The sequence below is a fragment of the Garra rufa genome, chromosome 7 (assembly GCF_049309525.1).
Source record: "Garra rufa chromosome 7, GarRuf1.0, whole genome shotgun sequence".
Taxonomy (NCBI): domain Eukaryota; kingdom Metazoa; phylum Chordata; class Actinopteri; order Cypriniformes; family Cyprinidae; genus Garra; species Garra rufa.
Window position 1 is genome coordinate 25,916,231 of NC_133367.1, and position 13,199 is coordinate 25,929,429.

The following is a 13,199-nucleotide window of genomic DNA, read 5'->3' on the forward strand; positions in this document are numbered from 1 at the left end:
TTGTCTTTACATCATGGGCGAGTCTTTTTTGGGTGAGTCTTTTTTAGCCTCATCTGAGCCGTCACCTGCAGTCACGCTTTGATTGCCAGTTCTGGTCAAGCTATTGAGGTCGATGGATTGAGTCAGGACATCAGGAGGTATGTTGAGGACCACAACCGGCTGCTCAGAGCGCAGATTGTTGAGGAGCTGCAGGAGTCGAAGATGCATGACCACTGGAGAACCAGAGAGAGACTCTACAGAAGCTTTCAAAGCCTCACAAGCTGCCTTTTCTCCTTCTGCAGCGATCACCTGTGTGGAGCATAGTGGTTAAAAAGTTGGGTTGAAAACTGAAAGGAACCATTATGTGCAGATAGGCTTACTTTGACTTGTGCCAGACGTCTCGCTTCATTCTCCACTGCGAAGTTGCGTTGCAGCTCGGGTGGTAGATTGATTTCTTCTCTGCAACAGTGAACATATGTTAAGAGTCCCACAATGGGACAACTTTTGGAGACCCAATCTGTTTTATATACTTACATTTCCGCTCTTTCCACTTTGATACCCCATCTGCAGGTTACCGAATCTAAATTGACCTGCCCAACAAATGAAAACGTAGTAATACCATTTTGTTTTAAGCCCTTGTGAGGTATCGTATTTGTTGATGTCTACCTGAATCTCCTTGGCCATCCGTTTTCGGTCTAGCAAAATGTCAGTGAAGGCATGATGGGCGAGTATCTCTCTAACGGAGACCTGGGCCAGAGCCTGCAACATATCTGGGATGGCGGCTAGGGATGAATAGCACACAGACACGTTCTCGATGCGATAGTAACACACCGCACTCACTTCGGTACACACCAGATCTTTGGTCACCACCTGAGGATGCAATGACATGAAAAATACCTGAAATCTTGTTAAAGAGGTGTTTTGTAGCAAAATAAGAGGGATCATACAAAAATTGTTATTTGTTATTTTTTGTTAAGCACTGACCCGAATAAGATATTTCACATACAAAACGTTTACATATAGTCCACAAGAGAAAATAATAGCTGAAATTATTAAAATTACCCTGTTCAAAAGTTTACATACACTTGATTTTTAATACTGTGTTGTTACCTGAATGATCCACAGCTGTTTTTTTTTTTTTTTTGTTTAGTGATAGTTGTTTATGAGTCCCTTGTTTGTCCTGAACAGTTAAACTGCTTCTGTTCTTCAGAAAAGTCCTTCAGGTCCCACAAATTCTTTGTTTTTTCAGCATTTTTGTGTATTTGAACCCTTTCCAACAATGACTGTATGATTTTGAGATCCATCTTTTTACACCGAGGACAACTGAGGGACTCATATGCAACTATTACAGAAGGATCAAATGCTCACTGATGCTTCAGAAGGAAACACGATGCACTAAGAGCTGGGGGGCGAAAACTTTTTTTTTAATATTTAAGAATATTAGGGTAAATTTAACTTAACAACTAAACATCTAAGTATCTTCTGTAGCTTATAAAGGGCAGTACTAAATGAAACACATGATATTTAGGCAAAATAAGAAATATGTGCACATCTTCATTCTGTTCAAAAGTTTTCACACCACGGCTTTTCATGCTTTGTTTTTCCTTCTGGAGCATCAGTAAGTGTTTGAACCTTCTGTAATAGTTCCATATGAGTCTTCTAGTTGTCCTCTGTGTGAAAAGACGGACCTCAAAAATCATACAGTGGTTTTGGAAAGGGTTCAAATACACAAACATGCTGAAGTCCCAAAGAATTTGTGGGACCAGAAGGATTTTTCTGAAAAACAGCGGGCAGTTTAACTGTTCAGGACAAACAAGGGACTCATGAACAACTATCACTAAACAAAAAAAAAACACAGCTGTGGATCTTTCAGGTAACAACACAGTATTAAGAATAAAGTGTATGTAAACTTTTGAACAGGGTCATTTTTATAAATTCAACTATTATTTTCTCTTGTGGACTATTTGTGAATATATTTTATGTTAAATATCTCATTCAGATCAGTACTAAATTAAAAAACATGCATTTTGTATGATTAATCTTATTTTTGGTCAAATAATTACCATTTTGCAGATTCTGCAAGGTGTATGTAAACTTTTGACCTCAACTGTATATTAGAGACCTATAGGGGTGGGTTTTTGATTGTGCTAGTCTTCAACCAGATGCCTCCCTCATGTTTACATACGTGTGTAAGTGGGATGCATTTGGCGCAGTCAGCTTTTTAGAGTGCACTTCATTAAATGACTCAGAGGTTTTTCGGAAAATACAATGCTGCTTACATAGACCTTAGTCAGTGTAGTACTATATTTAATTTTTGACAGGAACGAAAGGGAGCCTGTGAGGAATAGAAGTACAGTGTGTTTGGATTGGTTGACAGGTTGACAATGTCTTTCCGAAAAAACTCTCAGTAGCAAAAACTATGAAGCTTTTTGTTAGTTTGAAGGCAAAGAAATTACCGTGTGAGGAGGGATCTTGAGTATTTTAAGACGAATGTCGACTATATGGCACACATCCAAAAATGGGAGATAAAACATCAGCCCTGCAGCAAAATTAAACATGTCTGTATTAAAGTCCACAAACATAAATGATTAAAATGTTCAAACTATTTCTTCTTAATATTAACATACTAAAATAACATTAAAAACAATGATATAGCCTATTAATAAAAAAATATTAGGTTTGATATTAATATTAAAATATAAACATACAAATCAAATAATCAATTAATTCCTAATAATATATTTAATAATCAATTATTCATATAACTAGTAACTGGCTGACTGTAAATGTGTTAATATGTAAATTAAAATATACCAGGGCCTCTTGCTCTCTTCTGTAATAAATGCCCCAACCGATATTTCACAGCTCTCTCGTGTTCTCTTACAATCTATAAATAAACAATTGAATACATAACATTTGTAAATAAAAGTTATGGACCTGAACAGAGTTAGCAAATACATCTATAATAGTTTGTAATATTTTATCCTAGAACTTATACACATACCTTCACACAGAACCAGATTGAAATAGGAAAGAACAAGATCACCACAGAGAGGAACACAACGATGAGAAGCAGCTCACAAACTCCAAGGTATCTCTTCTTCAATGCTTTAAAGAACAATGAATAAGTGACAGAAGAACATACTGCAGGTTCTCCATCTTTTCTGAGATGTTACACTTACCTTCTCCAGGTCCTTCGGTCTCCAGCAATCCCAATAACTCCTCTCGATCTACTTTTATCCGTTCCCTCACGCTGTCTACGTTTACAACGGTGCTGCTGGAGATGATTTGAGCCTCTTTGACTTCACCTCTTTCTTCTTCTTCTGTTACTTCTGGTTTTTCTTTTCTCTTGTGGGGCTCTTGGAGCTTCACAGATTTGGGGGCTTTGGTTTTCCTTTCTTTAGCAGAAGGTGATGGCTCTCGCTTTACCCGTCCAGATCTAGAAGAATGTTGAGGTGTTTCTGCTCTCTTCTCCATCATAGTATCTCTCACGAGAAGCATCCAGGGATCAGTGAGAGGAGGATCTGATGTGAGGGTTCATCTAGTGTCTGGTCTGTTACAGTGAACTTCTGTGGTTACGTAAAGGGAGGATCTCTACAGGCCTGTGCAGGTTCATCTAATGAATTTTTCACAGTGGTAGCATCCTACACAGAGGCGCTGAATGGAAACTAATGTGTTTCTAATCTATCTATCTATCTATCTATCTATCTATCTATCTATCTATCTATCTATCTATCTATCTATCTATCTATCTATCTATCTATCTATCTATCTATCTGTCTATCTGTCTATCTATCTATCTATCTATCTATCTATCTATCTATCTATCTATCTATAGTGTGGTCATTCTATCTATCTATCTATCTATCATTTATCTATCTATCTATCTATCTATCTATCTATCTATCTATCTATCTATCTATCTATCTATCTATCTATCTATCTATAGTGCGGTCATTCTATCTATCTATCTATCTATCTATCTATCTATCTATCTATCTATCTATCTATCTATCTATCTATCTATCTATCTATCTATCTATCTATCTATAGTGCGGTCATTCTATCTATCTATCTATCTATCTATCTATCTATCTATCTATCTATCTATCTATCTATCTATTTATCTATCTATCTATCTATCTATCTATAGTGCGGTCATTCTATCTATCTATCTATAGTGCGGTCATTCTATCTATCTATCTATAGTGCGGTCATTCTATCTATCTATCTATCTATCTATAGTGCGGTCATTCTATCTATCTATCTATCTATCTATCTATCTATCTATCTATCTATCTATTTATCTATCTATCTATCTATCTATAGTGCGGTCATTCTATCTATCTATCTATAGTGCGGTCATTCTATCTATCTATCTATAGTGCGGTCATTCTATCTATCTATCTATCTATCTATCTATCTATCTATCTATCTATCTATCTATCTATCTATCTATCTATCTATCTATCTATTTATCTATCTATCTATCTATCTATAGTGCGGTCATTCTATCTATCTATCTATAGTGCGGTCATTCTATCTATCTATCTATCTATCTATCTATAGTGCGGTCATTCTATCTATCTATCTATCTACAGTGCGGTCATTCTATCTATCTATCTATCTATCTATCTATAGTGCGGTCATTCTATCTATCTATCTATAGTGCGGTCATTCTATCTATCTATCTATCTATCTATCTATCTATCTATCTATCTATCTATCTATCTATCTATCTATCTATCTATCTATAGTGCGGTCATTCTATCTATCTATCTATCTATCTATCTATCTATCTATAGTGCGGTCATTCTATCTATCTATCTATCTATAGTGCGGTCATTCTATCTATCTATCTATAGTGCGGTCATTCTATCTATCTATCTATAGTGCGGTCATTCTATCTATCTATCTATCTATCTATCTATCTATCTATCTATCTATCTATCTATCTATCTATCTATCTATCTATCTATCTATCTATTTATCTATCTATCTATCTATCTATAGTGCGGTCATTCTATCTATCTATCTATAGTGCGGTCATTCTATCTATCTATCTATAGTGCGGTCATTCTATCTATCTATCTATCTATCTATAGTGCGGTCATTCTATCTATCTATCTATCTATCTATCTATCTATCTATCTATCTATCTATCTATCTATCTATCTATCTATCTATCTATCTATCTATCTATTTATCTATCTATCTATCTATCTATAGTGCGGTCATTCTATCTATCTATCTATAGTGCGGTCATTCTATCTATCTATCTATAGTGCGGTCATTCTATCTATCTATCTATCTATCTATCTATAGTGCGGTCATTCTATCTATCTATCTATAGTGCGGTCATTCTATCTATCTATCTATCTATCTATCTATCTATCTATCTATCTATCTATCTATAGTTTGGTCATTCTAGCGTTCTATCTATCATTCTATCATTCTGTTGTTGTTCTATCTATCTATCTATCTATCTATCTATCTATCTATCTATCTATCTATCTATCTATCTATCTATCTATCTATCTATCATTTAAATATCTATGTATCTATCTATCTATCTATCTATCTATCTATCTATCTATCTATCTATCTATCTATCTATCTATCTATCTATCTATCTATATATCTATCTATCTATCTATCTATAGTGTGGTCATTCTATCTATCTATCTATCTATCTATCTATCTATCTATCTATCTATCTATCTATCTATCTATCTATCTATCTATCTATCTATCTATCTATCTATCTATCTATCTATCTATCTATCTATCTATCTATCTATCTGTCTGTCTGTCTGTCTGTCTGTCTGTTTATCTATCTAGCTATAGTTTGGTCATTCTAGCGTTCTATCTATCATTCTGTTTTTGTTCTATCTATCTATCATTTAAATATCTATGTATCTATCTATGTATCTATCTATCTATAGTGTGGTCATTCTATCTATCTATCTATCTATCTATCTATCTATCTATCTATCTATCTATCTATCTATCTATCTATCTATCTATCTATCTATCTATCTATCTATCTATAGTGCGTTCATTCTATCTATCTATCTATCTATCTATCTATAGTTTGGTCATTCTAGCGTTCTATCATTCTATCATTCTGTTGTTGTTGTTCTATCTATCTATCATTTAAATATCTATGTATCTATCTATGTATCTATCTATCTATCTATGGTGCGGTCATTCTATCTATCTATCTATCTATCTATCTATCTATCTATCTATCTATCTATCTATCTATCTATCTATCTATCTATCTATCTATCTATCTATCTATCTATCTATTGTAGAAAATACTTTTTCTAAATGCTTTTAAATTTGTGTTTTGGATGTTCTGTGCTTATGAGAAGACGAAATGTTCTATGCTTATGAAAAGACAAAGTGTACACTATGTAACAGAATCTGTTTAGTAAAATGTGTGTGTGTATATGCGAACTCTCTCTGAGAAACCTTTGTTTACAGGCACGTAGGAGAAAAGAAGCCCTGCAAAAGTAGTAGCAATTTGAAGGTCACTTTAGACTAGACTTTTGGTCACTCTAAGAAGAAGAATGGGATGGGGCTGTATTTTCTTTTCTGTCCAGGAACGGTTGGCGATAACAGGCCCTGATTGGAGGAGAATGGTTGAACGATATCAGGAGGAGAGGCCTGCAGAATCAAGAATATAAATGCATATTTTAGCTTTGTGAGACATTCCTGGACTGCCCAGAATGTCAGATTTGATATTGGCTGTTCTGGAATCCTGAGCTCAGCACTCTTTGACTTTGCTATTAAATTGGCTTTAAACTTTGACGCGGACTCGAACTGTTTTATTTAAAGGGCGGATAAACGGACTGGGGGGAAGTAGGTATTCTTAGAATACCGGTAAATTCCAACAATTGGAGGGGGCACCCCGATTCGCCCGAGACGAGGAATCAGAAACTGAAGGACATCTCCATTTCAACTCCTCTGCGCAGAGAAATAAATAACAGGTAAGCAGTTACCTTTTTCATAAAAAACTGCAGTTTGGCTACTACTAAATTGAAGAGTTGAATAGGAAATGAATATCAGTTTTGCGTTTTGTATAAAATTGGGTAAACTCAAAGAGTAAGAAAGTGAAATAAGGTAAAGGATATCCAAAGGGTCTCAGGTCAATTTTTAGAGGTGACAGAACTTCTTAAATAGCTACGGCGATGGCGTCAAAGTGGTGATTTTCTTAAGGATCTCGAGGTGACGGAACTTCTTAAATAGCCACGGCGATGGTGTCAAAGTGGTGATTTTCCCAAGGACCTCCCAAAGTTGAGATCAAGTGCATGTGGCATATGCGTTTTGTGAAGTGAAAGAAGTGTGTATGTGTATCGTTTATGTCAGTTGATGTTAAATAAAACTAATATATGAAGAGAGAGTACATATAGAAAACTATAATAGTTGAATTGAGGGGTACGATAAGAATTCAAAGAACAAAAAAAATATTCCAAGAAATTGGTTGTGTCAATTGTTTGGACATCGTCCAGACTGCAGACGGTGTGATCCAATTGTGAAACTCAACTGTTGATAAAGAAAGGATAAAAGTATAAAAGTTAGAATGGCGACATATAAGGAAAGTTGGCGAAAATTGTGGAAATGGTAATTAGGAAGAAACATAAATAAATATTAGTAAATACTTTACCAGTATCAGGTTTCAATGAATGAATGTTAAAGTAAGTTAAAATAAATATAACAAACAATAAATAAATAAGTAAATAAATAGATAACTAAATAAAATACATATTGAGCAATTTCTGATTTATTTCATTTTGTTGCAAAGGCAACAGTTTAATATTTTTAATTAAGCCTTGTAAATTATTTTAATAAGCATTAGTTTTAATTAAAATATAATAACATGGGAAATGTTGTAACCCTTGATTAAAAAAAGAAACAGTCACAAGGGATGGCCCAAACAGAGCCAAAAGAGATTAAGGGAAGGCAAAAAGAATTATTAGGGTGTTGGTCACGCATGGCTATAGCATAAGTGAAGGCATGAGTGACCACCCCTCAGCACAAAGAGCTGAATTGCGGGCGTTGATATGTGCTCTAAAAATGGCAATAGGCCAGAGGGTCAACATTTATTATGACTCAACATATGCAGTATCAGCAGCACTTACTGAGCTGCCAGGGTGGGCAAGATTTGGTTTAGTAGTGTCAACAGGGAAGCCGATTAAACATGCCCAAGAAGCCACTGAGCTATTGCAGGCCATACATTTTCATTGGCTATCAAAAAGTGTGCGGAGCACACAGGGGGGTGGGACTTTGTAGCGCTGGGTAACGCTGCAGCTAATGCAGCAGCTAAAGGGGCTGCTGGTTATACTGACAGTCAAATGCTTCCAACAACCAGTGACAAATTGACTTCTTTAGCTCCCGAAATTACTGTCCGATATGTAAAATTACAACAATTGACTGCGTCTCCTGAAGAACGCATATCCTGGTTAAACTTGGGAGCAGTGGGGGATGGGAAGGGAATTTGGAGGGGTCCAAATGGCAAACTGGTGCTGCCAGCTTCAACGACGGTCTCGGTACTGTCACAAGCTGACAGCATGTGCCACAGGGGAGAGAAAGACATGACAAAGCGTATGAATTTGACTTTGAAACAAAAATTGGCTGAAATATGTTCTGATACAGTGACGAATTGGCTTACTGTTATTTCAATTGGTTTGATGTCTGTACGTTGCACTATTAATAGCACAACTGGTTTAACACCTTTTGTACTGTTAAGAGGGCGACAATTTCCTGGGCCTTGGGCCCCTTTCAGTAAGGAAGCTGGCCTGTTGCCACATGGGGACTACTATGACAAAGTAAGGGTGGTTATTAACATATTCTCTCCCCAGAACCCCACCTTTTCACAGGACTGGCAGCAGGTGACTGAAGCCCCCAGGATCGGTGGGTAAGACTGAAACTGATGAAACAAAAATGGCTGCCTGCTAAATGGTCTGAGCCCATGAAGGTCACTGCAAGGACCTCACATTGTGTTCGACTGGCAGGTAAAGGAAAAACTTGGTATAACACATTTTGTGTGAGCTGTGATCCTCCTTCCAGGTCGATGCAGGCTACCAGAGTTGACCTGCGAGCAGGTCAAAGAGAGGGAGAACAGGAAGCAGAAAAGGACACAGCAGAAGAATCAGCTCAACCCTCAGAAGCCAACACAGGGACACAAAATTACTGTTCTAGAGAGGGTGGGAGATTTGCTAAAAATTAGCGAAGACATTCCAATTGCACATTGCATTAGTGCTGACTATGCACTAGGGGCAGGTGTAGCAAAGCAAATAAGAGACAAATACGGGGTAGAGCAGTTGCAGAAACATATTAGCACCCCAGGTCAGTGCATTCTAACCACACATGAAAAAAAAAAATAATAATAATAATAAAAAAAAAAATTAATTAAGATATTTCATTTAGGTACTAAGTGGTGGTGCAGGGACCTGCCCACGTACAAACACTTAAGAGATAGCCTAGAAGAGCTCAAAGAGCTGTGCAAGAAAAACAAAGTACAGGTAATGGCTATACCAAAACTAGGCTACAGGTTAGACTGATTGGACTACACAAAAGTCAAGGAAATAATTGAAAGTTTATTCGCAGACGGGGACATACAAATAATTGCACTGAGCAGAGATGGGTTTTAGGAGACCACTAATAGTGGGAGAGGGTGGACCAGGGATGTACCCTTTTAATGCAGATGGGACAACAACAAGAATATAAACCTTGGGGGCACTCAGATATGAACGCAGTTTTGCTGAAGTTTCCAGAACTACCTAAGGAAGAGACAGAAATAGACAAACTGAATACTCAATTGTTAAAGATGCAGATAGAAACAGAGAAAGACAAATCTAAAAAGAAAGGAAAGGAAGTGCAGCAAATGCCAGTGCAAGAGCAAACCAGCCAGAGTGCTCCCCCACCACAGTTTCTACAACCTACAGCACCACAGCCCTATTGGCAGACTGGTGTCAGTCAACAATATGATCCCTGTGATAAATACACAGATTGGCCTCCCACCAACAGGGGCAGGGGATTAAAAAGGGGTATGAATATGAAAAATGATAAGGGAAGGGGTCTGTCTGCTCCACCATCGAGGGGTTGTTTCATTTGTGGAGACTTGAGTCACTGGAAGGGCGAATGCCCACGGAAGGGACAACCTCCTGCAGGGGGACGGGCTCCCTTCGGAGGAGGGGCTCTAAGGAGAGGGGGAGCTGTCCCAAATGCACTCTCATTGCCTGCCAACCAACAGGTGCCCGGTCAATGCCCAGTCTGGGACCAGGCAGGTGATGCAGAGTTTTACTGACGAGGTCAACAGAGAACCAGCAGGGGGGCAAAGGTTGAACCCTACCTACAGGTGCTGAAAATAATAAGCCTATAACAGCCCTAGTGGACACTGGGGCTACTTTCTCCACTGTTACAGGGGGCACGCTGGAGGAAGAAACACTTTCATCTGACACAGTGAGAGTGCGAGGGTTCTCTGGGGAGTCAGAAAGGTGGCCACTAACTAAGCTTATTCTTGTACTCCACAGGTGCACCATCACCCTTGTTGGGGAGAGACATTTTAGTGAAATTGGGGGTAAGAATTATTATTTTTTTTTTTTTTGTAGTCCAGATGGCATATACATAAGATTTCCAGATGGCACAATTAATAATTGCTCCACTGGAGGGGGGCTGGTACAAGGGGACACAGGACAATGGGTTCTAGAAAAGGTGGTGGAAAAAGGGGCAGATATTTATTGGCTATTGCTAACTGCACCAGAAATGCCAGACGTTACTAAAATTGTACAAGAATGGACTTCATGGATGTCCTCAAAATTTTCACTGTCAGCCCCGGTTGATCCGTTGCATTGCACTGTATAATATGACAGGGAGGGAGATGAAATATATATGGAAGAATTTCAGAAAGAGGCAGGGATGAAAAATGCTAGGAGTGTCTTAAAATGGACTTTTTGTCACGGTTCACGCATCTGCCGTGTTCTCAGGTCTTGTGATCATGTGTCTGTCAGTGTTGTTTATTATGCCATGTGCTCTGTCTCGTGATCATGTGTCTGTCTGTGTTGTTCGTCATGCTCATTCAGTGCAGCTGCCAATCAGTCCGGCACCAGGTGTTCTTCATTACAGACTGCTATATATACTCACGCCATTCTCTTCTCCCCTGTCCGATAGTTTGTCTGGATGTCTCTTTGTCTTGGTTCGTGTCTTGTTGGATTGTGTATTCGTCGTTGGATCGTCACCGCACTTCACGGGAGTTTCACGACACGTTTGCACTCTGCCATCCAGTCCTTGTGTCATCAGCCGGGAGATCTCACCACCACTAAAGCACCGGTTCACCACGTCTGGATTATCTGTTCTACCCATCATTGCATCTTTCTCAATAAACTATCATAACCTGCACTTGCTTCCCTTTGTTTATTGCTACACGTTACACTTTTGAGGCAGAACAGGAATCTATAACACTAAAAACTGATTTGGCCAAACCTGCTGAACTGCAGACCCTAGATTATTCTGTAACATTCCATTTGGATGTCAGTGAGCAAGGGGCTAGTGTGAGTGGGGTACTGTTCAAAAAAAAAAAAACAACACCAACAGTGCAGGGTTCTGTTGTATCTGAGCGCCCCTTTGGACCCAATTGAAAGAAAACAACCCCCTTGTGCGAGATTTGATGGGCCAGACAGGGTGGAAACATTTATAACATTTGGGGGTAGATGTGTCAGGAAAGGACCCATTAGGACTTATACGAATACTGATAGAGAGCAAAAACGCCACAACTGCAGTCCCGATGGTCAGGGATCTCACCAAGCCAGGTAAAGTCATTAGAAGTACTGATTACAGCACTCTCACCCCGCATGATATTGTTACAATGGAAACAGGGTATAAAGAGACAAATTTATGGATTGATTGGTTACATGGGAGTGCAGCTGAGTTGAAACTGAGTGGCTGTCTGGCCTGTGCTGCGGCCAGACCTGAACTTAATACAGAACCAGCTCCTCTGCATACTGAAGACAAATGGGGTTATGAGTATATATTGAGCATGACAAAAATGGCAGAACCAAAGAACTGTTCTGAACTGAGCAAAATCTATCCTGTTACAACTAATCTCACTTCTATAGGGGCTGCACACAAGGTAAGAGAGGGAAATTATACCTGTTTCAATTTAACATCCCCTAAAAACAATAAGCTGATAGTAGGAAACGTCAGAGTGTCATGGTGCAAGGTAATCCACCAGAGGGGGCAGGAAATGGTGGGGTCATGGGCTAGAGCAGGTCTGTATTGTGCATGTGGTACAGGTGTGATGATAGTTAGGCCAACAGAAATAACAGAAGGATTGTGCCCTATGGTGAGGATGGCTGTGCCTTTAACTTTGAATGGAAACAGGTGGAAGCAGGTTGAGAGCAACCTGGTTAGGAGAAAAGAGAACCTCCCCGGTAACAGATGCCTTTGCTGGCAGATGAGGGTGCATATGATGGTGAGGATGAAGAGTTGTGATCTCTTTGAGATCAAGAGAGGGAATTGTAGAAAATACTTTTTCTAAATGCTTTTAAATTTGTGTTTTGGATGTTCTGTGCTTATGAGAAGACGAAATGTTCTATGCTTATGAAAAGACAAAGTGTACACTATGTAACAGAATCTGTTTAGTAAAATGTGTGTGTGTATATGCGAACTCTCTCTGAGAAACCTTTGTTTACAGGCACGTAGGAGAAAAGAAGCCCTGCAAAAGTAGTAGCAATTTGAAGGTCACTTTAGACTAGACTTTTGGTCACTCTAAGAAGAAGAATGGGATGGGGCTGTATTTTCTTTTCTGTCCAGGAACGGTTGGCGATAACAGGCCCTGATTGGAGGAGAATGGTTGAACGATATCAGGAGGAGAGGCCTGCAGAATCAAGAATATAAATGCATATTTTAGCTTTGTGAGACATTCCTGGACTGCCCAGAATGTCAGATTTGATATTGGCTGTTCTGGAATCCTGAGCTCAGCACTCTTTGACTTTGCTATTAAATTGGCTTTAAACTTTGACGCGGACTCGAACTGTTTTATTTAAAGGGCGGATAAACGGACTGGGGGGAAGTAGGTATTCTTAGAATACCGGTAAATTCCAACACTATCTATCTATCTATCTATCTATCTATCTATCTATCTATCTATCTATCTATCTATCTATCTATCTATCTATCTATCTATCTATCTATAGTGCGGTCATTTTATCTAT

At 38.4% G+C, this 13,199-nt stretch overlaps 1 protein-coding gene across 1 annotated transcript; it reads right to left on the reverse strand.

Annotated features, from left to right (window-relative positions):
* Positions 1-6: 6 nt before the first annotated feature.
* On the reverse strand, positions 7-3,456 carry LOC141338060 (podocin-like). Its single transcript, XM_073843628.1, has 8 exons — positions 3,162-3,456; positions 2,984-3,087; positions 2,794-2,866; positions 2,436-2,518; positions 646-849; positions 514-569; positions 360-438; positions 7-288 (listed from the first exon to the last, which is right to left on the reverse strand). Exons 1-8 carry the CDS (start codon positions 3,454-3,456, stop codon positions 7-9), a joined length of 1,176 nt encoding a protein of 391 aa, XP_073699729.1.
* Between the last annotated feature and the right edge of the window lie 9,743 nt (positions 3,457-13,199).